At 53.0% G+C, this 22,905-nt stretch overlaps 1 protein-coding gene across 9 annotated transcripts in view; it reads right to left on the bottom strand.

Annotated features, from left to right (window-relative positions):
- Nucleotides 1-4,929: 4,929 nt before the first annotated feature.
- The window catches only part of SMARCA4 (SWI/SNF related, matrix associated, actin dependent regulator of chromatin, subfamily a, member 4), a 90,113-nt gene continuing 72,137 nt past the window's right edge, over nt 4,930-22,905 (bottom strand). For 5 of the 9 annotated variants that reach the window (XM_047827912.1, XM_047827903.1, XM_047827930.1 and 2 more), the window contains 5 exons: nt 8,643-8,751; nt 8,065-8,166; nt 7,114-7,246; nt 6,833-6,975; nt 4,930-5,448 (listed from right to left, as the gene is read on the bottom strand). In XM_047827912.1, coding sequence (XP_047683868.1) covers nt 5,416-5,448; nt 6,833-6,975; nt 7,114-7,246; nt 8,065-8,166; nt 8,643-8,751 — 520 coding nt within the window. In that variant the 3' untranslated portion in view covers nt 4,930-5,415. Of the gene's footprint in view, nt 5,449-6,832; nt 6,976-7,113; nt 7,247-8,064; nt 8,167-8,642; nt 8,752-10,061; nt 11,154-20,844; nt 22,124-22,905 lie in introns of those variants that run through there. The other 4 variants (XM_047827920.1, XM_047827957.1, XM_047827965.1 and 1 more) reach the window with 3 other exon arrangements.

The raw sequence follows: 22,905 nt of genomic DNA, 5'->3' as shown, positions 1-22,905 counted from the left end.
CTGACCGGATGGTGGAGCCTCAGGGAAAGGGATGACAGCTGAGATGGTCTGATGGGGGCCACTGGGGCCACTTGAGAAGGGGGGCAGTCAGGTGTGGGAGGAACATGATCATGTGGGCCTTGGCCACTTCATAAATATTAATGTTCCCCCCCAAAAATGAATGGCCTGGTTGCAGTAGAAATCTTCGAGACCATGACATAACTTAGAAATATTCTGTTGAGTTAAACATTGGTGAGGAATTAAGACATGGTTCTTGGGGCGCCGGGGTGGCTCGGTCGGTTAAGCATCCGACTTCGGCTCAGGTCATGATCTTGACCCGTGGGTTCGAACCCCGGGTCGGGCTCGGGGCTGACAGCTCAGAGCCTGGGGCCTGCTTCGGATTCTGTGTCCCACCCCCCCACCCCGCCTCTCCCCTGCGTGCGCTCTGTCTCTCTCTCTCTCTCAAAAATAAACATTATAAAAAGAAAAGAAAGAAATGGTTCTTATAATGGACAGGTGTCCAGAACCTCACCAGCTTGGAGAAGCTTCCAACTCCATTCTCTTGTCCCCGGTCCTGGGAGTTAACAGCTGTTCCGGACATCATGTGCTTGGGGTGCATCCTGAGAGAACTTTCTCTAAACATTCACGTGGCAGTGACTCGGTTCAGAGGAATACTCTAAAGATCTGTCCGGGTTAATTAGACCCGTGTCCTCTGAAAACTTGTTTTAGGATGTTCCAGTTATTGCTGCTGCCTAAGAAATCACCCCACAGCTCAGTGCCTAAAAAAAACCCAACCCTTTTTATTGTCTCTCACGGTTTCCATGTGCCAGGAATGGGGGAAGGGCTCAGCTGGGCAGGCGTACAGAGCTCGGGGCTGGAGCCTGAGAACTCGGGGGTTGGCCAGGCACCTCTTCCTTCTCGTTGTGCAGATCTTTTATTTAAAACAAAAAAATTTTTTAACGTCGATTCCTTTTTGAGAGACAGAGCATGAGCGGGGAGGGGGCAGAGAGAGGAAGACACAGAATCTGAACTCACACGAACTGCGAGATCCCGACCTGAGCCGAAGTCGGATGCTCAACCGACTGAGCCACCCAGGCGCCCCTCATTGTGCAGATCTTAGGGGGTCTCTCGGCATCAGCTTGTTTTGGCTTCCTCAGCCTCCAGGCAGCTGGCACCTTGGAGGGAGCCTTCCAGCAAACAGGGCGGAGCTGTGGTGCCCTGTGTCACTTGCGTTGCACTCTGCGGGTGACCAGCAGTCCCAAGCCAAATTCCAGGGGAGGAGAATTAGACTCCGTATCCAATGAAATCGAATGGGGGAGTTGCAAGGTTCTAGAAGTGCACGTGGGATGGGAGATGTTTGTGGCCTTCTGTCACCTATGAGAGTCTACGTCCTACCTTTTTTTTTTTAATTAAAAAAAAAAAATTTTTTTATTTATAATATATAAATAAATAATAAATAAACTTTATTTATTTTTGAGAGAGAGAGAGACAGAACATGAATGGGGGGAGGGTCAGAGAGAGGGAGACACAGAATCTGAAACAGTCTCCAGGCTCTGAGCTGTCAGCACAGAGCCCGACGCGGGGCTCGAACTCACGGACCGCGAGATCATGACCTGAGCCGAAGTCGGCCGCTTAACCAACTGAGCCACCCAGGCGCCCCTTTAATTTTATTATTTTTAAAAGTAAACACTATGCCCAATATGGTGCTGGAACTCATGACCCTGAGATCAAGAGCCACACGCTCCACTGATGGAGCCAGCCGGGTGCTTCAGGTCTATACTCTTCTTCTCTGTTAAAAAAGAAAAACAAGAAAACAAAAACTTTTTTTTAATGTTTGTTTATTTTTGAGAGACAGAGAGTGACAGCACAAGTGGGGGAGGGGCAGAGAGAGAGGGAGACACAGAATCCGAAGCAGGCTCCAGGCTCCGAGCTGTCAGCGCGGAGCCAGATGCGGGGCTCGAACGCGTGAACTATGAGATCATGACCTAAACTGAAGTCGGATGCTTAACCACTGAGCCACCCAGGCGCCCCCACTTTTTTCACTTAAAAAATTATCTTCCTTTTTGTTGTCACCATAGAAAATGTAGGAATGCCTGAAGAAGGAAGTAGAACCCTCCCAAGTACCTTTTGGTTTCTTATCTCCCAGTGGGCTCAGAAAGTGCTGAATGCTGCCCAAGGTCACACAGCCTGGAAGTGGCAGGGCCAGGATTCAAAGCCACAACCATCAGACCTGGGAGGCAGGGGGGTATGGCCTGACAACACTGCTTCCAGGGCTGGCAGTGCAGCCTCGGGGCAAATACATAACTTCCCTTCTCTCTGCCTGTTTTCTCATCTGAAACCTGGGCATAACCACCACCCAGCAGGCAGTGAGCAAGCTGTGTGTCCTTAACTTTAGCTGGGCACGTAGGTACCAGAAGCAAGGCTGCATTTCTCAGCTTACTGTGTGGCTTTGTGTGGCCACATGACTATGTTGTGGCCAAAGGGGATAAGAGAGTGATATGTCAGTTTCCAAATTGGGTCTCTAAGGGGCGGGGTGGGGCCTTCTCTTTCCCCTTGCTTCCTTACTGGTGGCTGGAAGGTGGAATGGATAGATGGAGTACCAGCAGCCATCTTGGGCCACGAGGTGACCTTGGACGTATGTCTGGTTGTTGCTAGAGCAACGACACAGGTGGATGGGTTTTCCAACACTGTGAGGCCCCAACTCTAGACTCTGCACGAGATGTATACACTTGTGCCCAGTAATTCAGTATTATTTTGCACTTGGTGTCTTTCACCAACAAGTTATATTATACCAATTCATGGATCATATGACATTTTGTCATACCAAAGTTCCACTTGTACTTTTTGTTCCCCTCAAAGGACTCATTTTTAACCTGGCCTCATCCTGAATATCCTGAAATCGAGAGTGTGGTGAGGTGACTTTCTGCAAGCACTAAAATAAATTCACATCTATTAAAATAAAGGCAAAATCATTACAACAAACGAAAAAATGTGGACTTCCAAACCGATGGGAGGGAGGATCCTGGCAAATGCACGCCCTAAAAGCAACAATGAAACTAGACAGGGTTCGCACAGACAACCATTTCAGGATCCTTGAGATTGATCAAACGCATTCAACAAATTAAGTGTTTATTGGGGTGCCTGAGTAGTTTAGTCGGTGAAGCGTCAGACTCTTCTTGATATTGGCTTGGGTCATGATCTTGCAAGTCACGGGACTGAGCCCTGTGTCGGGCTCTGTGCTGACAGTGCAAAGAGCCTGCTTCGGATTCTCTCTGCCCCTCCCCCATTCATGCTTGCTCTCTCTCAAAATAAGTAAACTTTAAAAAATTGTCTTAAAAAAAAAAAGTGTTTATTCAGGAAAATCGGAATGGCAAGTGAGAGCGGTGGGAGGCTGGGATGCTTTTTGCCTGCGGCTGCTTCCGGCCAGCCAGGCCAGGACCTGAAAGTCACCGCCCGGCCTTGGAAATGAACAGCAGCAGACTGGAAATAGGTAGGATTCTCCTTGTGGGATGAATGGGAAAGGCCAAGTTCTCCTAACCAGCCTGAGGTTGGGATCCTGGTTGCCACAGACTGGCAAACTGGGCAGCAGTTGAGCGGCCTGGAGAATGAGGCAGCCAGTGACGGCTCCACACACTGCAAGGGTCCAGAAAGCTGCCTGCAGGTGCGAGGCTGCGCGCATGCGCTGAGAGACGTGGAGCGCGCCCCGCCGTTCCATGCAACCTGCTCAGGGGGAGGCGGCGCGCATGCGCTGAGAAACCCTAAGAGAGCGCGGCAGGAAGCCAAAGCAGGTCCAGCCTGCAAGCTGCCTAATACATACAGGGCCACCAGCACGGAGCCTCTGTGACTCTCAGGTGGCTGTCCCTGGCTAATCTGGAAGCGAGGCCGAACCAGGGGCGCCTCCTAGAGGAAACCTGCTTCAAAATCAAAACCCAAAACTGAGCAGATACATCAGCAGCTACACGCTGTGGGGGAAACACTCTCCAGGGTTAGATCAGTTAATCACTGAACAAAGAAAGTAGAGCCGTCACCACCGAAATTCTTCATGGGGGAAGAGGGAATGACTCAGAGTTGTTACAATATGTTATTTAAAACGTCCATTTTGGGGCACCTGGGTGGCTCAGTCGGTTAAGTGTCCGACTTCTGCTCGGGTCATGATCTCACTGTTGGAGGGTTTAAGCCCTGCATAGGGCTCCGTGCCCACAGCTCAGAGCCTGGAGCCTGCTTCAGATTCCGTGTCTCCCTCTCTCTCTGCCCTTCTTCCGCTCACACTCTGTCTCTCAAAAACAAACACTAAAAAAAATTTAAAAACAAAAAATAAGTACAAATAAAGTGTCCATTTTGAACAAAAAAAAAAATCGCATGACTTACACTGAGGACAATGGTCAACAGAACGTTTCTCTGAGGGCGTCCAGATGTTGGGCTTCAAAGCAGCCATCATAAACATGTTCAAGGAACTGAAGGGAACAGTGTTTGAAGAACGAGAGGCAAATGCAACGGCAATGACTCATGAAGAGAGGATCTTAATCAAGAGACAAAAAGCATAGAAAAGAACAATGTAAGTTCTGGACTTGGGAGCTCTCTTTGATGATCTGGGCTCCCACAATGCCCTGGACTTCCCAGGTAACAGCCCGGGCCTCTGTGTGGCACCTGCCCGTTTACATGGCTGTCTTGCCGGCCCCGCCTGGGCTGCAGGCGGGGAGGGAAGGCCCTGAGCTGTCTGCTCTGGGAGCCTGAGCTGCAGATCTGATGGTATGAGGACTGCACAAGTCCTTCTCCTCCGCCTGGGCCTCGGTGTCCTCCCTGTGGAGTGGGTCCTGTGGGATCTGGTGACGGGAGGACAGGGCCCTGGCCGAGGCGAGGCGCCCTCCCAACCCCCCCCCCCCCCCCCACGCCCTCAAGGCATTCCCCACCATGCAGGGAGCAGGGAATGAGTCCACCGGAAGGCAAGGCTGTGAGTTTTCTCATCTGTTTAATTTATTACTGTTTGACATCCAGTGACACTGACATACCCCGCCGGGCCTGCGGACCCCGGCCCCGGCGAGTCTGACCTGTCCGATAAAATACAGTACAAGGAGTGGACGGCTACAAAAACATGCATCCACGGCTTAAACTACAGTGATTCCAAACTGCGGCCGCAACAGTACTGCCGGGAAAGGAAAGACAACCAGGTGTCGCGTGTTCCCCAATTCATAATTCTTTTTTTTTTTTTTTTCTTGTTTTAAACAGTTAATGCTGTTACAAACGCTACTGATGCCGGGACGGGGCCAGACACAAACAGTCCTACATCTTCTCTGCTGTATAAATATGGAAGATTTTCGTTTATACAGTTTCCCCCAAGTCTGAAACTACATCTGCTGCTACCCGTTACTGCTAAGGGCTACGCCGCCTCGGCTCTGGAACCAGGGGCCCGGGGTCGAGACTCTGGAATGTTGGGACTCAGTCTTCCTCGCTGCCACTTCCTGAGCGGTCCTGGAGGGGGACAGGAGGAGAGAGCACAAGTCAGCCCTGCAGCCGAGGGCACCCGTCCCCTCCCCCGGGGCCTACCTGGGCTCTAAGCACGTTCGGGAACTGAACAGCCTTGGCTGGGTGTGAGGCCAGGGGCGGGGCACCCTTTGGCTTCACCCCCAATGCCACGGCCAAATCTCAATGTCATTTGCTCCCAAGGACTGGCCCCCGCGCCTCCATCGACTCTTCCTCAAGATCTGGGAGGCTCGCTGGGCCTTCTCTGCTTCCTCCCACCACTGTGTGCCTATCCCTGTACCCCCGACCTGTGGCATCAAAACCACCTTGGTTACGAAAGAGGTCTGCTCTTCTGTGTGAACGGTTTAAACAGCTTGGTAAGGGCCACAAAACGCTTTGCTGGGCAGATGGGGAGCTTTACAGCCCAGACCCTCCTCTCCAGAAACACAGGCCAGCCCTCCATGTTCAGGACACCACTAATGTCCTCCTCATAAGGTCATCATGTATGTCTACAGTCAGATTTACTCCGAGGTAGCAGTTTTTGCTGCTATCCTTGAAAATGGCATGAGAAAAATAGCAACGATGAAAGGGCCCTGAGGCAGTTTCGCTGGGCCAAGCACCACGTAATCCTCCTGACCTCCCTGCTTTGTGGAAGTGGAAACTGAGGCTCAAAAGTGAAGTGAACATCCCAGGTCCCAGCGCAGGGAAGGGCCGAACATCCCGGCCACAGCCAGAGGGCAAAGCATATCTGAACCCAGCGGGTGGGTCTGCCACCCCCCCATGCCCACAAAAATGCCCACCGTGGGCTGGATGCTCCCGTAGCTTCTCCCCAACGCGGAGGGAACGCGGCACCGACATTCCACTCGTGGCAGCGCTCACGGGTCTTGTAATTTCAGATCATGGCATTTTTGTTTTTGTTTTTATCCACTACCATTCTTGGGAGATCATCCTACACAGGCCGGAACGGAGCCACGAGCGGAGGCCTTGGGGTGTTCCCCATAGATTACACAGGGCAAGGGCCTGCTGAAAGCCTCCGCTACCGAGGGTGCTGCGTCTGCTCAGAAAGACAGACGGGGGACAGACTGGTGGCATCTTCAACCCCAGCGTCTCCTGACCCCACCCCCGATACAAACCCGGCAGCCCTGGCCTCAGCATGGCGGCCCCGGTGTCCTGGAGAGGCAACGCTGCCCAAGTCGCACAGACTTGGGTCTCGAGCTATGTGCCATGTACGATCCTAAGCCTCAGCCTTCCCATCTGTGGGGGGGGGCTATTAGAGCACTGACCCTCCCAAGGCCGTGCCAGAGGTCTTGGATCTGGCATGGGGACGCATCTCCCAAGACCCAACTGCCACTGGCTACCTGCTCCTGCTCAGGCCGGGGCTCCGGGGGCTCACCTCCTCCTGCTCCTCTTCACTGTCATCATCGCTCACCACCGGCTTGGCCCGGGATCCGCGGCTCGGTCGCCGTCGGCCCCCCTTCAGCCTATCCTGTGCCTTCTCCTTCCGGCCGAGCTTGATCTTCACTTTGACAGAGCGGGCTGGGGGAGGGACCAGAAAGTGGGGGGAAAAGAAAGACAGATGTGAGCTGGGGAGAGAACGGCAAGCCGAGCCAGGGGCGGCCGGGGACTGCCTGGCTGTGACGTTGGCTTGCCACACCACCCACCGCGGGGACTCACACTCAGACTCAGAGCCTTCCTCCTCGCCCTCCTCCTCCTCCTCGCTCTCCTCGCCCTCACTGTCGTCCTCTTTTTCAATTTTCTGCCGCACACTGGTGAACACCGACTGTAGGACGATGGAATCTTCGTAGATCTGAAAGGAGACGTGGGGTTTGAGTGAGCTGGGGTCATGGGCCCTGCCCTCTGGCAAGGACAGCCTGTACAGGGTAGAGGGTCATCTCAGTAACCCTTTCCCAACCAGGTCCTGAGAGAACAGGAGGCTTATGAAATGGCCTCGGAGAAAAGGGTGGGTGTGTCAGTTTAGGAACGGCTACAGGTTCCTTCCTCCCTCTGAAGAATCCCAGAGAGCATTTGCTTTTCAAGGCGCTGGAAACACATGTCCCTTGTCTAAGGCAGTTTTTCCCCCAAACTTAGAGGAGTGTAAAATCCCTTTCCCAGGAGGCATCTACCCTAGACACACTTAGGAACAGTTTGCTAACGTGAGGTTGTATGTGTATGTTAATCTCATTGCAGGAAAGAACGTATCTACACAATTCCTTTCAAGGGAGTCCCTAGTGAATTCAAAATAAAATTCAACGTGTACACTGGATGGCTCATAGGGTCATCCTGGATGGATGGGACTGAGTTTATTTCCTCCGATCTGCTTGTTATTCTCTTTGAGTCAAAGAAGGGCAGAGAAAGAGGGAGAAAGAGAATACCAAGCAGTCTGCGTGCTGTCAGCACAGAGCCCAATGTGGGGCTCTTACAAACTGTGAGATCAAGACCTGAGCCCAGATCAAGAGTCGGACATTTAACTGACTGACCCACCCAGGCTCCCCAGGAATTTTTTTTTTTTTTTTTTTTTTTAAATCAGTCAATTCAAAATGGAGTGAGGGGCAGGCTGGCTTGGGCCTAGCTGTGAAGGTGGCCAAAGCTAGGAGCGGCTGCCCTCTGCCCCAGGCGCCTCCTCACCAGGGAGCCCTCCAGGTTGAAGGTCTGAGCGTTCTGGCACAGCAGCATGACGTCCTTCTCCAGGTCATTGAGGCTGCGATACTTGTGGTTGCGGATGCGCTCCTGCGGGCAGGGTTCGAGAAGCAGCCTTACCTTGGGAATCTGCCTTGTGCCCAGGGACCCTGGGGCCGGGAGTCCCTCTGCCTCACGTGGTCACGGCCCATTCTTCCGGGTGACTCTGTTTAGACTTGGACGCTCAGGCCCACTGAACACAAGAGCTGCCTGGCCAAAGCCCAGGCCGTGGGTGATCCTCAAGGAGCCCCAAACGCTGGCTGCCCACCGACACGACCGTGGGAACCTCTCCTCCAACCTGCACTACGGGTCTCTTGAGGCCACGAGGAACCCCAAAAGCCCGTGACTGGGTCCCTGGTCAGATGGTCTGGGTTCTGCCCAGTTTGCTCCTGGTCATGTCTCACACACTCCCCGTAGTTCTCAGAGGGGGATGCCCATGGAAGGTACCGGGTCAGACCCCCCCAAACACTAATGTAGGCACATCCCTGCAGAGAAACCCCAGTTCCCACATCCCACGCCAGGGTTACCTTTATCTTCTTGAAGTCCACAGGCTTGCGGATGAGCTCGTAGTACTCGGGCAGTTCCTTGCGGGACGGCAGCTGGATGAACACCTCGCTGAGCTGACGTCCACTACTACTGCAAGGCGGGACACAGTGGGCGTCACTCACAGGCCCCGCTTGCTGGGAGAGCCCCCACTTGGCCAGCACCCATTGTTTGAGGACAGAAAGGGTGAGACAGTCGATGCGCGCAGGAGTGATTTCCTGTGAGTTCTGAAACATTCTCTCGAGAGGCGACCATGCACAGAGAGGCCGGGGATGCATCTGAATCCAGCCTCTGCCCTCACCCCAATCCTCCCTGCCCCTGGAGGGAATGTCGCCAAATACCGTCAAAGCCTTGGCACTCGAAAGAAGCAGAATCACAATTATAATTATGTATGATACAAAAATCTGCTTATGTTGCAGGGAACTTCAGAGAATTTAGCAAAAACCCGTCCAGGGGATGCCCCCTGGAAAGACACTAACAGAAGACAAAAGCAGTTTACTGGTGCTTGCTATTGGGAAAGCGCTGGTTTTCCACAGGGGAGCAGAGGAAAGCTGCATCCTGAGCGGCCCTGAGGCGTGGTGGGGTCTCACTCATGGTCTCCTGGGCCTCGCCTTTGGGGGAGCCATCCACTTGGCCACCAGGCTGTGCCATGCCCACGCCTGGCTCTGTCTGGGGACAGGAGCTCGGAGGGACAGCACTCCTGGGGCCTGCCTGAGGAGGGAGGGAGCAGACACGTCAAGGACTGGCAGATGGGAGAAGTCAACTCTCAGGGGCTCAGTCTCCCCTTCTGCTCTGTCAGCCCTAGAGGACAGGGACCCTGCCTCGTGGGACCCAGGGAGCTGGTGACCTGGTCAAGGCCCTGCTCTGCAGGTCCTCTCTCGTCACGTAGGACCCCACACACGCTGGCTGTGGTTTCATCTGGGTCCCACCGCCCAAGTGTCTGGCCCCTGGCCTGGGCTCCTTTCCGACTGCTTAGCAACTTGGCTTTTTCAAAGTCACCCTCTGTGAGATGGATGACCGGGTCTCAGTGCTGCCGGCAGGCTGAGGCCCTTTGGCTCCTGGCAACTGTGGCCTCCTCATGAGCACTTCCTCTCTTCTTTTCAAGAGAGTTCTAGAAGGACAGAGCAGCCCACCCTCTTCAGCCTGCTGTCTGCACATACTGAACGCACCCTGTTCTCCTTTTTGTTTACTATTCTGGAAGTCAGTAGTACCAGCATGATCGCGTTTTGGGTTTTGCTGCTGGATGCTCCCAACGACACAACTGCGTTGAGCAGTGGCTTTGTTTGGGGTGCCTGGCGGACTCAGTCGGTTGGACGACCGACTTCAGCTCAGGTCATGATCTCGCGGTCTGTGAGTTCGAGCCCCGCGTCGGGCTCTGTGCTGACAGCTCAGAACCTGAAGCCTGCTTCAGACTCTGTGTCTCCTTCTCTCTGCCCCTCCCCCGCCCACACTCTGGCTCTCTTGCTCAAAAATATATCTAACGTTAAAAAACAAAAGAAAAGCAGCAGCTTTGCCAAGACAGCCTCCCCGAGGCTGCGATTCTGGAAGCTTTTTGCCCATTTGGGGTTCCTGTGCCTCATGAGTGCCCTGGCCCGCCTCCCGCGGCTGGGGTCTCCCGAGGTGCAGGCCCGACAGGAGCTGGAATCCAGTCCCTGCACCTTTTGTGCTCTAGACACGGGACATTTGGTCCTTGCTCTGGGCTGGGCACTTGGCATACACGTTCTCCCCAAACTGTTATTCCAGCTGCTGCAACAAGCACGTGGAGGTGGGAGGTTAGGCAAGCCGTGCCCAGACACAGCCCGCCTCGGGCCTCCGCCTTCCAGCCTGTCCTTCAGGTTGTGCCAAGCGGGGGTGCCTGCGCTCAGCGAGTGCCAGCCTCCCCCTTCCTTCTGGGCTGAGCGTTTAGCCACGTCCTGCCCCATACTGGGTCCAGCGGGTCACAGATAGGGGAGGGCAAGGCACCTGCGGGCCGTCGTTCCCAGGCCGTGGGCCCCTGCCTGGAGTCGCAGGCTTCCCCTCTCCTGGAAATGGCCGGGGGTGGTCTGGCCATAGAGAACGGGAGCTTGTTCGCATCAACTCCAGAAACACCAGGAGGTATCAGGAGGCCCTGGGTGCTCTCCTTGGGCCAGGCAGACCTGAGCCGCAGCCCACCGCCCACCAACCTGCACGCATCCCGCCATCTCCCCCCGTAACCTAAGAGCTCCTCCTCCTCATGCTGACAGAACGGTCAGACACACTAATGGCATTTCTCTCGCACAAGGGACTCCCTTCCTCAGTGAGACAGACTGAGGTTTTCTCCATTTCACTTTTTAGAGATGCCAGTTGACCCGCAAGATTCACTCCGCAGCGCGCTACTGGGTGTGGAGAGTGTGCCGCACGGGGCGTGAGGGCTGGGCTCCGTCGGCCACACGTGCTCACTGGTGGCATCCAGGATGGTGGCTGAGCCTTGGCACGCGCGTGGCCCTCGAAGGAGCTCACGAAGCAGGACTCTAGCGCTGGAATACAGTGCAAAAAAGTTTTATAATAAAACCCTCTCTCCTCCGCTGGGCTAAGAAATTGCTGGAGAAAGGAAAGGACAGCGAGCAACGGGGCCGTCTTACAAACCTCTAGAACAATGGCGTCACTGAGGATAAAGGTCCGCTTGGCCACCCTGCCTAACGTTTCTCTGGTGCAGTGAGCTCTGAGTGCGGATGGCCTGGGATTGGGAGCATGTGACAGAGGGACAGCGCACCAGGACAATGGGGGACTTTTAAAGCCACCCTCTCTCGAATAGCAAAGACCTTTTGGAAATCCACAAAGCCCCAAGATGTCATTTTTTATCCTCAGGAGTCCTCTGGAGACCCCTGACCTGCCACCATGACTGCGGCGGCAGGCTTGGGGCCAAGAGCCTTCCTCATATCTGCATTAGAGGTAGACAAGTCACAGCTGCCTACCTCCCCGAGCATGAAACCCAAAGTCCTTCTGGTGGCAGCTTGTCCCTCCAGTGTGGGCTGTCCGTGGCCTCTAACATCAGTGTCTTTCTCTCCACCTCCTCAGAATCATCAAAGCCACCGCTCCCAGGGAGACCCAGCTGCAGCCCTCAGTTCTCTGACCTGCACCCAGGTCCCCTCAAATAGTGTAATAGAAAAGAATGACGGAGGGGCGCCTGGGTGGCTCAGTCGTTTAAGCATCCGACTGATTTCAGCTTGGGTCATGATCTCGCAGTTCGTGGGTTCGAATCCTGCATGGGGCTCTGTGCTGGCAGAGCAGAGCCTGCTTGGATTCTCTCTCTCCACCCCTCCCCCACTCTCCCTCCCAAAATAAATAAACAAAAAAAAAGAAAAAGGGGGCGCCTGGGTGGCGCAGTCGGTTAAGCGTCCGACTTCAGCCAGGTCACGATCTCGCGGTCCGTGAGTTCGAGCCCCGCGTCAGGCTCTGGGCTGATGGCTCGGAGCCTGGAGCCTGTTTCCGATTCTGTGTCTCCCTCTCTCTCTGCCCCTCCCCCGTTCATGCTCTGTCTCTCTCTGTCCCCAAAAAACTAAATGTTGAAAAAAAAAAAGAAAAAAAGAAGGAAAAGAATGATGGAGACGTAAGACAGAGGCACAGATCTTCAGGTGTGCCAGGCTGCCAGACCCTTGGGACCTGGGTGGGCTTGACCTCTTCTTGAACTTGCTGTTATGGGATCACGCATGATAAGCTCCCAGTTCTGGCCGCCTCCCTCATCGCTGTCAGATTTGTCCCTCTGGCACGTGCCACACGGTCTGCCTGTCTATGTGCTGCTGGCTGGGACCTGGGCGGTGGCGGTTCCGGGTATCATGAAGCAGGTGGCTGCAGACACTCACGCCTGAGTGTCTGCCTTGCACTTCTTTGGGGAATACGCCTGGAGCCGGAAGTGCCTGACAGCAGGGTAGGGGGCGTTCAGCTTCAGCAGATACGGGTGGGGGGACGGGACCCCCGCTCCCTTTTTCGGCAGCAGATGGGCTGTTCTCATCCTGTCTGCTGCGCTCACGGTCAGCCCTCCTCGGCGTGGCTCTTCTACAACCCGGCTGTGAACCGGTATCTCCCTGTGGTTTTAACTCACGGTCCCTTGACGGGCAGTGAGGCCGGGCACCCTTTCACGGGCGGAATGGTCACCGGCAACCTCTCTCCGGCACTGCCTGTTCACGTCTTTCTCCTCCCCCAGAGCGGCCTTTGCTGGACAGGTTCACCGCAAACACCTTTTCCAGTCTGTGGCGTGTCTTCTTATTCTCTTGATGGTGTCTTTTGGTGAATGGACCTTTCAATCAAATTCCGACTTACCAATACTTCCTTTTGCACTTGGTGTTTCTCTTGCCCTGTCACACAGGTATTGCGTCTCCTTCGAGAAATGCTGACAATTCAATGTTTTTCTTTCTTTCCTTCTTTTTTTTTTTTTTTTAAAGTTTATTTATTTTGAGAGAGACAGAGAGATTGAGCAGGGGAGGGGCAGAGAGAGGGGGAGAGAGAGAATCCCAAGCAGGCTCTGCACTGTCAACACAGAGCCCGATGTGTGGCTCGAACTCAGAACTGCAAGATCATGACCTGAGCCGAACCAAGAGTCAGACGCTTAACCGACTGAGCCGCCCAGGCGCGCCGGACAATTCAACCCTTTTACAGAATTAGAGATGAAGCCAGTCACCCGGAGCAGTGGTCATTCCACCCTACCAGATCCTGTGTGTCTGTGTCCTCACTGAACTAGAACACGGGCCATGAGGGCAGTGACCTCGCCGTTTTATTTGCTGCTCTATCTCTGGCACCTGGAACGAAGCCTGGTACACAGCAGGAACTCAATGTTAGCCGAATGAAAGAAACAGACTGGGGTGAAAGCCCCAGGGCCAAGGAGCAGGGTTCAAACTCGGCTATGACGAAGGTCAGCTCAGAATAAGAGTGTTTCGTCGCCCCAACACCGCACGGTCATCTATATACTGTCCTGTTCCGGAAAAGACTGGCACCAACTACCGGGAACCCCACTGTCCCCCAAAAGGATAGAACCGCAACCTCTCTGCATCAAAGACATCATCCATCCATATCCCTAACAGACTGAAACACCAGAGAGGCTTTGAGAGCTGGTGGCAGGCAGGGCTTGGGCACACGCCCCCACCCCGGACTAAGTCGGGGACTTCTCCCACCCTTTCCCATACGCTGCTCGAAATCATGGCTCAGCAAGCTTTTTCTGCAACCCACCCACTGGGTATAAATCTTTTAGGTTTTGTGGGCCATGCCGTCTCTGTCACAACTACTCAGTTCCTGCCACTGTCGCATGAAAGTGGCCACAGACAACACGCAGAGCAGTGAGCTTTGGCTGTGTTCCACCACCACTTCTGTTATGAACAATGAAATTCGAATTTCATAGAATTATATGCCATGGAATAATATTCTTTTTTGAAATTTCCCAAATCATCTAAAAATAGCATTCCCAATTCACAGGTGATACACATACAGCTGGTGGGCCAGACTTCACAAGCAATCAACCAAAGGTGGTACCCAAGGTAGATCCTTCTAGTCCAGTATAGAAGTGGTCCTGATCTGCCAGGAAGTACTCCCTCTCTGTCCCTCAGCCCTGCTTGCCTTCCCAGAGTCGAGTTCAGACCATTTTCCTGTGACATCTTTAAGCCCCGGGACCATGTTCTCTTTGCACCCTCCATCAGTTAACCGAGCCTACAAGGTCCTGGCTAAGAGGAGCTCAGGTGTTTCAAAACTGATTCAGCTGCAGGGGCATCTGGGTGACTGTTGTTTGAGCGTCCGACTCTTGCTTCTGGCTCAGGCCATGGTCTCCCAGTTCATGAGTTCGAGCCCCACGTTGGGCTCTGCGCAGACAGCTCGGGGACTGCTTGGGATTCTCTCTCTCTCTGCCCCTTCCCAGCTCGTGAGTGTTCTTTCTCTCACAATATATACACCTTAAAAAGTTTTTTTTTAATTAAAAAAAAATCAGAACTGATTTATAGCTGTTGACAATTCATGGGTATTCTGAATTGTAGACAATTCAGAAGGTATTCCACAGGGATGCCTGGGTGACTCAGTCGGTTAAACGTCTGACTTCTGGTTTTGGCTCAGGTCGCATCTCACGGTTCTTCAGACTGAGCCCCATATTGGGCTCTGTGTTGAGCCTGCATGGGGTGGAGAAGCCTGCATGGAATTCGATCTCTCTTTCAAAATAAATACATAAACATTAAGGGAAAAAAAGGTATTCCATAAACAAAATTTGAAAGTGGAATGATTTGAACGTATTCATTTACTTGATCAGTAGAGTCGCTTTCTAGGTTCAGTCTGTTGCCACACTACAAAAATTTATGAAGAGCCTCCACCTGCCACATGTACCCCCCGAAAGGGTAATCTCAGCGTTGGGTCTTAGGGCTGCGTGGCACACAAGTGATTCTGATTCCAGCAGCAACGAAAGGAAACGATGTTCAGCAACGAGTCCACTGAGAACAATGGTCTACAGGCCGTCGGTCCTGCGCCCTCCGCACTCTCCCAGTAGCCAGAACCGGGGGAAGCTTTATTTCAGGGTGCACGTGCCAAGGCCAAGACTGGCTGTAGGTTATGATGCTGATTAAGTGTCTGATGAGCTCACAGTTTCAAACGAGCCAACGACATACCTGGGGGCACACGTCTCAATATAGTTCGACGAAACCTGTATCTCATGTTTTTAATTTTTTTTTTTTTAACACTTATTCATTTTTAAGAGACAGAGAGAGACAGAGCGCAAGCAGGGGAGGACACAGAACGGGCTCCAGGCTCTGAGCTGTCTGCAAGGAGCTGGACACGGGGCTCAGACTCATAAACCGCGAGATCGTGACCTGAGCTGAAGTCAGCTGCTTCACCGACTGAGCCACCCAGGCTCCCCAAGAACATTTCTTTATTATTTTCCCTGCATAGAGAAGGAGCACATTGCTGAAATGCATGAGCACTTTAGAAGGATCTCACACAGGCCCCACATCAGGCTCCATACTGACAGTGTGGAGCCTTCCTGGGATTCTCCCTCGCTCCCTCTCTCTGCTCTTCCTCAGCTTGCTCTGATAAACTTAAAAAAAAAAAAAAGAAAAAGAAAAAAGAAAAAAAAGAAAGAAGGATCTGACACGGGATTCTGAGGGAAGCAGAGGGTGGGACTGGTTCACCCCGATCTACTTATTTCTGGAGTCCAGTGTACCTGTCCTTTTTTGAGCTTATATGTAACTCTAGTTTTTTTTAAAAAATATTTTAATGTTTATTTGTGCCGAGAGAGAGTGGTGTGTGCGCACGTGGGGGAGGGGCGGGGAGGGAGAGAGAGGATCCCAAGCAGGCTCCACACTGTCAGAGTGGAGCCTGACGTGGGGCTCGATCCCACAAACTAAGATCATGACCTGAGCCAATACGAAGAGTCAGACGCTTAACCAACTGAGCCACCCAGGTGCCTCTCTACTTTTTTTTTATTTTAAAGTTTATTTTCAGAGAGAGAGAGAGAGAGACAGATGTATGCGTGCGCACATGTGAGCCACGTAGGGACAGGGACAGAGAGAGAGAGAATTCCGAGCAGACTCCGTGCTCAGCCCAGAGCCTGACTTGGGGCTTGATCTCACTGTTGAGAGATCATGGCCGGAGCTGACATCAAGAGTCAGACGTTTAACCGATTGAGCCACCCAGGCGCCCCTGTAATTCTAGTTTTAAGACCCTTCTAAGACAGCTGCGCTGTTGTCTTTTCTTTGGTGTGCTCCATTTCTGACCACTCACTAGCAGGGCGTGAAGCCTCAGATGGAATCGGCAGGATGACAAACGGGGCAGGTGCAACTGCACGGGGCAGACTCAGCACAAGGCGGTGAGGCTGCCTGGGCTAATCCTCCCGTGGCTTAGAGCCCCCACTGGGCCCGCAGCCTGGCCTGGGCCTCCACTCAGCCTGGCCGGGGCCCTGAGGATGGGGATCAGTACTTTTCGGAAGACATCTCACTTCAGCGTTTCTCACGACAGGCTCTGGGCTGGGGGCCAGATAGAAGTGCTGACCCCAGACTTGGACCCATGGGCAGAGGGCTGGCTTCTCCTGGAGCACACCCATTCTGAGCTCGGACTCCAGACAAAGGGCTGTCTGCTACCCTCTCTTCTGCCACAAGGGGACTATCCTGAGGGGCTTGCTGCCACCTGCAGTTACCTCTCCTGGGGGGACACTTCGGGGGGGGGGGGGGGACAACCTTCCCTGGGGCTTGTTACACTGCCCGTTTTTCTTGCAAATCAAAGGTACAAACGTTTCAACTCCGAAAGCCATCTTCTCTTTGATTCTCATCAGGGAGGTGCAGGGCTCCTGCGAGGGCACGGGGAACGTGACTGTAGGTTTTGGGCAGTGGCTGCCAGGCCCAGGCTGAGGCTGCTGCCCCGGCTCTGGCCGGGGCCCTTCACCATTGACATGGATCCGGGGCTGGTCTACGGGCAGCATGCCTGGCCCGCGACGTCTCACTCGGGGTCTCTATAATCCCACTGAGGGGATTCTCCTTCTGTGCTGCGGACTCGGAAATGGAGACGTGGACACGGAGGAGGAACCCAGATCTCTGTGACCTTCAAGCCCTCTGGCCCGTTTAGGGTTGCTGCCTCTTGGCAGGGTAGAGGGGGAAGGGGGCCCAGAGGGGCTGCTCAGCGGGGTTCAGCCACGGGAGGTTCAGCCGGGGGAGCCTCTACACATGCACCATCTTTCTGAGCCATCGTGAGTAACTTGCAAGGATCTCCTAAGAACAAAGATGTTCTCTTCCGTGACATCAGTACGGTCAAGTTCAGGAAACCTGGCGCTGACACCTCCGCTGCTCGGCATGTGATCTTTACAGCAGCGGTGACTCTGCCCTACCGCTGGTAAAGGTCAAGCTCAAAACCCCCGTGGGGAGCACAGGTTCTATGGAGGGTCCTCTGGAGCCTGCCTGCTTAAATGGCTCCTTCCGGCAGATGCAGTTCTCTAAAACCTCCCCCGAGGCACCAAGTACACGCTCCAGAGCACACACCTGCTGACCGGCATTTGGAGACAGTGCCCAGATACCCTGGCTCGCTTCTACTGATGCCCTCTGAAGGATTAAGGGATGGAGACATCAACTGGCAGCACACAGAGCTCCACGACAAGGTCCCAACCTGACCGGGAACCTGTGCCTAACTCATCTGTTCTTACTTGATCTTATTTTTTGCAAACATTTTTTAATGTTTTTATTATTTCTGAGAGAAAGAGACAGCGTGACTGGGGAGGGGGGCAGAAAGAGAGAGAGACACAGAATCTGAAGCAGGCTCCAGACTCTGAACTGTCAGCACGGAGCCTGATGAGGGGCTCAAACTCGCAAAACTGCGAGATCATGACCTGAGCTGAAGTCGAACGCTCAACAAACTGAGCCACCCAGGTGCCCCCTGCATGTTTAGATTTTAGAGCGAAAACCCCTACCTCCAACTTTCTTTCTTTCTTTTTTTAATGTTTGTTTATTTTTGAGAGAGACAGCACAGGTGAGGAGGTAGAGAGAGACGGGATAGAGGATCTGAAGCAGGTCCTGTGCTGACAGCAGGGAGCCTGACTTGGGGCTCAAACTCACAAACCATGAGATCATGACCTGAGCTGAAGTTGGACGCTCAACAGACTGAGCCACGCAGGTGCCCCTCCAACTTACTTTCTTAATTCTGGTTCCAATTCTGGCTGTTAATTACAGGGTTCCCTGATGCAGTTTGAAATTTCCAAGCACCAAGGAGAAGGGACCCTGTGGGGTCCTGAACATGGGAGTGGCCCATTATAGCTCCCTTGCCTTCCTTGGCTTCCTCTGGATATAGGATGCCCATGCCCTTGGCCTCAGGACCCCTGCGTATGCTGTCCCCTGTCCCCTTTGCCTAGGACACTCTTTTCTTCCTCTTCCCCCGGAAGAGGTGCAGGCCCCTACATATCTTCAGGCTCTGCTTCTGTGGCACACCTCTTCAGGCCACACTGGACACAGGGGCCTTGGGAGGGATGGGTGTGGCAGCCCCAGTGGGAACAGGTGCAAAGGGACCGAAAGTTTCTCGATCAGGAGGTTACCTTTGGTAGATGAGGGCAGAAGCACAAAGGTAATGTCAAATGTGATTACACTGGTGTTTAAATACACCTGGGGGAGATCTCGAAGTACGTAATCAAAAGCAACATCTGGAGTGACGCCAACGAACAGAAGGGCGACCCTGCTCACACACAGGAGCAGAGGTGCAGAGGAACCGCTGCTGTCACATGGCTGCGTGGAGACGCGGCCCCGGCTCCCACAGGTGCTGGGGGGGGAAACCGCAGCACCAGGGCCTCCTGCCCGCCGAGGCAGACTCGGGACACGGCAAACCCAAAGGCTGACAACGTCCTGTAATTATTCTTTGGTGTCCGGGAGGAACCAAGCTGTTAACGATTCGTTCTGTCCTCAGGCTTCGTGTTTAACTCAAGTATAGAATTTAGCTAATTAAAAAGTTCTGGAAAGTAAAAAAAAATAAAAAAATAAATAAAAAATAATTTTTAACACAAATCTTTCATGGTCCCTTCTGGAAAGGAGTTATATTGGCAGTCTGAGACAAGAAAGCGTGTGTTAGGCTACTTCCAAATTTATTCCATTCTCGTTCTCTTTGGGGTGGCACAGTAGCTGGTCCCTCAGAACCTTCCAGGTGCCTGACAAGCATGCCCTAAGAATTTCACCTGGTCCGAAGAGAGGCCTGGTTTTTGCACTAGGCTCCTGGGAGGTGAACTCTCAGCCCTTGAAATGTCCTGCCTGATGGGCTGCCTTTGTTTACCTGGGGTCCTCGGGCCCAGAGAGTCTAAGAATGCAATTTAGGGTAGTGGCGATGGGTCGTGTGGTGTCAGCTCAAACCACAGAGGGCCTGGAGCCTGAGGCCAGTCACATGGGTGGTCAGTCGTGTCTCTGTGAACAAGTTCCAATAAAAACTCTAGATGTTAAGGGTTCCTTGGCTGGCAGCGCCCTGCGTGTCTTGTCTCCTAATGCCGCCAGGAGAAGTCTGCTGTCAGCCACTCTCGGGGGAGAGGGTGGCTGGAAAACCCGCACACAGAACTCTCTGGGACTCTGGCCCCATGTCAATCTTTGTCCTTTCACTGTAACAAACTGAAACTGTGAGTTTAACAGCTTTGAGAGTTCAGGGTCCGCCTAGAGAGTTGGCCAGCCTCAGGGTGGTCCTGGATCCCTGAGCTCCGCGGCTGGTGTCTGGGGTGAGGGTGGTCTCACTTCTCACCCAGTTGTCTCAACGGGGGGGGAACCATACTGTTGTTTTCCCCAGGGTTTCAAACTCTGTGTTAATGAACGTCAAAAACATCCATTAAACAGGTCAGCCTTTTACCCAAACATCATCTTTGAAAGTATTTGCGATGAGGTAACTTTTTCAGCAGGAAAATGAGACTATTTTCCCGAGTCTACGTGCCCTGCTTGATCTTCTGTGTGACACAGCAAAGCGGCAGGCGGATGGACGTGCTCCAATCGCGAACGAAAGGTTTCTCAATGTCAGCACGGGGAGGATTCCTTTACCCACCATGTGCACCGTTTCACTCGCAACTCCGCCACGTCTCTTCCCAGTCCTGTGACGCCATCTGCTGCGGGAAGACGCGGGGTTAAATGTGAACCCCGCACCAAGGCCTCCACCGGGGCGGCGCCCTGCCACGTCGGTATCAGGTCGGCTGGGAGTGCAGCTCTGGGATTCCAGAGCTGGGTCCTTTCATCAAACTGGATCCCAGAGTCCCCACCAGGATCTCAGCCGCCTGCAAGAGAACAGTCTCAACAAGGGATCACTGAGCCCTCAGGGCCAGGTTTAGTGTAATGGCTGACTAATCACTCAATCTTGCACGTGCAAGAAAAATTCTTGCAGATGTGGAAAGACAACTGTTTGCAGTAGCCGGGGGAACCACTTCCTCTTTTCTCACATGATACACAACGAAGAATGATGCTCAGACGGTCACAGGATGACTAAAAAAATGGACACGTTTTTGGCCGCTTCCAAGTATCTTTTTTTTTTTTCTTTTAAACCGAGGCATGACACAATACGGGAAAGCGCACCTATCTTGAATGCGTAACGTTTTCACGTCTTGATGTAACCACTGTTCGATACCCATCACCATGGGTCAGCTTCTGAACTTCCCATAACTGGAAGCATACAGTAGGTACCGGTGTCTGGCTTCTTTCACTCAAACAAAATGACTAGAAGATTCTCCCAGGGAGCGTCAGACTGTCTGTCCGGTGGTTTTTGGAATTCTGCTCTTTGATTAGGCCTCCACTGAGATAATTTTCCTACGGATGGACACCAGGCTGTTTTGTTTGAGGCGGTCACGATCCAGGCTGCTACGCACACGTGCTTGTATGTGTCTTTTGGTGACACGCGTGGCTCAACGATCTCTGGGTGAGAAGGTTTACGGCCAAAGCGCCGTCCACCCCCGTAAGCGGCACGTGAGGTACAACTGCTCCACGTCCTTGCCAGCTCTTGACGCAGTTCTGGCCATTCCGGTGAGCCTACAGAAAGAAGCGCCTCTGGTTTTCCCGGGTGCTACCTTGACATTGTGCACCGATCCCGACCACCTCTTCACACGCTGACGGGTCACTGGGATGTCTTCTTCCAGGAGTCCATCTGCGACTTTGGCCCCTTTTAAGATTTCAGCCTGAGGGAGCATCCACTGACTTTGTGAGGGCGTCCTCGGATGAACCAATGTTCTTAATTTCAGTGAAGCCGAATTTATGAGTCTTCTACAGACAGCAGTGCCTGTGTCCGTTCAGGAAGTCTACGCCTACGTCGAGGCCAGGAAGATGTTCATCCGCGCCTTCCTCGAGAACTGTTTTACCTTTCACGTTTACGTCTGGTATCCATTTCAAGTTAACATAGGGTAAAGTGTGGGGCAGGGTCAAAGTTCACCTTCTCCATTTGCATATCCAAAAGATCAGCAGGACTTTTTCAGAAGTCCATCCTTGCCCCCTAACCTTCAAGGGTCTTCTTCATTTTGACAATTTTAAGACTCCCTCCCAAGAAGATCATGGGGAAGAAAACACTGGGGTCTATAATTTTCACTGGATCTTTGCACACTCCATGTTTTATCGTGGGGCTGGATCCCACGACCCTGGGATCATGACCCGAGCCGAAATCAAGAGGTGGACACTCAACCAAATGAGCCCAGGTGACCCCTGCATATTCCGTATTTTAAATAATTGTGAGTCTTCTACATTTTTTGTGTGGCATTTGCCTCAAACGTGAAGTCTGCAAATTAGCTCAGCATTTTCTTCTCAATACCGCAGCTATGTTTTGAGAATGAGTGGCTGAACTTCAATAGGCCTTTCTCAGCCATTTGTTCCTCTTAATAATAAAGGATTCTTTTTTATTTTTATTATTTATTTAAAGTTTATCTTACTTACTTTAAGGGAGAGCGTGTGTGTGCACACCAGCAGGAGAGGGGCAGTGAGAGAGGGACAGAGAGAATCTCAAGCAGGCTCCACGCTGACAGTGCAAAGCCCAATGCGGACCTTGAGCGCACGAAATGGGACATCATGACCTGAGCCAAAATCAAGAGTCGGACGCTTAACTGACAGAGCCACCCAGGAGCCCCTAAAAGATTCTTTTTTGAAAGGCAATTTGTATCTTTTGTTTGGGTATTATAATCATCACCACCCCCCAAAATTTCACACTTGGTAAGAGCCTCTCCAAATGATATGCTGACAGCTTACACCCTGACACTTTTCCCTCCTACAGATTACAGCTTATCCTTACTTTGCTTAATGACTGAGTGCCAAGTGTTACTATAAAGTCAAGCTGGACAACCTTCCCGTTACTGGAACAGCCGTACTGGCCGGTATGGACCAGAAAGGGGAGCAGAACAACCTGAGTCCTGAGCAAGGCGCAGGCCTCGCACCCGTAGCCACCTCTTGTCAGTCCACACGACCTGCCTCGAGCTGGCAGAATGTGCACCTGTTCCCTTGAAGGGCCTTGGAGGATGTTATTTTGCTATTTATATGGTACTTGTGATCCACAAATGGATCCGCCGCAGTCTCGAATCTGGGGTGTGTGTGTTCCTCGAGTGGAACCCGGTCTGTCTTCTCAACGTGCAGCCCACCCGTGACGGCCCAGACCCAGGGGGCCAGAACGAAAACCAGGCTTGCTGGTCACACAAGCGTGGGGAGACGGTGGAAAGTCTAGAGAAAGAAAGCTGCCTGTTCTGTGCTCTCGCCCCGCGGGCCTCCTCGCCACCGTCCGCCATCCGTGCGATCGGCCCCCATCACAGCACAGACCCCTGCCTCTCCACCTCGCTCACCCCTGGCCTCTTGAGGCCTCTCCACC

The sequence above is a fragment of the Prionailurus viverrinus genome, chromosome A2 (assembly GCF_022837055.1).
Source record: "Prionailurus viverrinus isolate Anna chromosome A2, UM_Priviv_1.0, whole genome shotgun sequence".
Lineage (NCBI taxonomy): Eukaryota > Metazoa > Chordata > Mammalia > Carnivora > Felidae > Prionailurus > Prionailurus viverrinus.
This window is presented reverse-complemented; position numbering and strand designations above follow the sequence as displayed.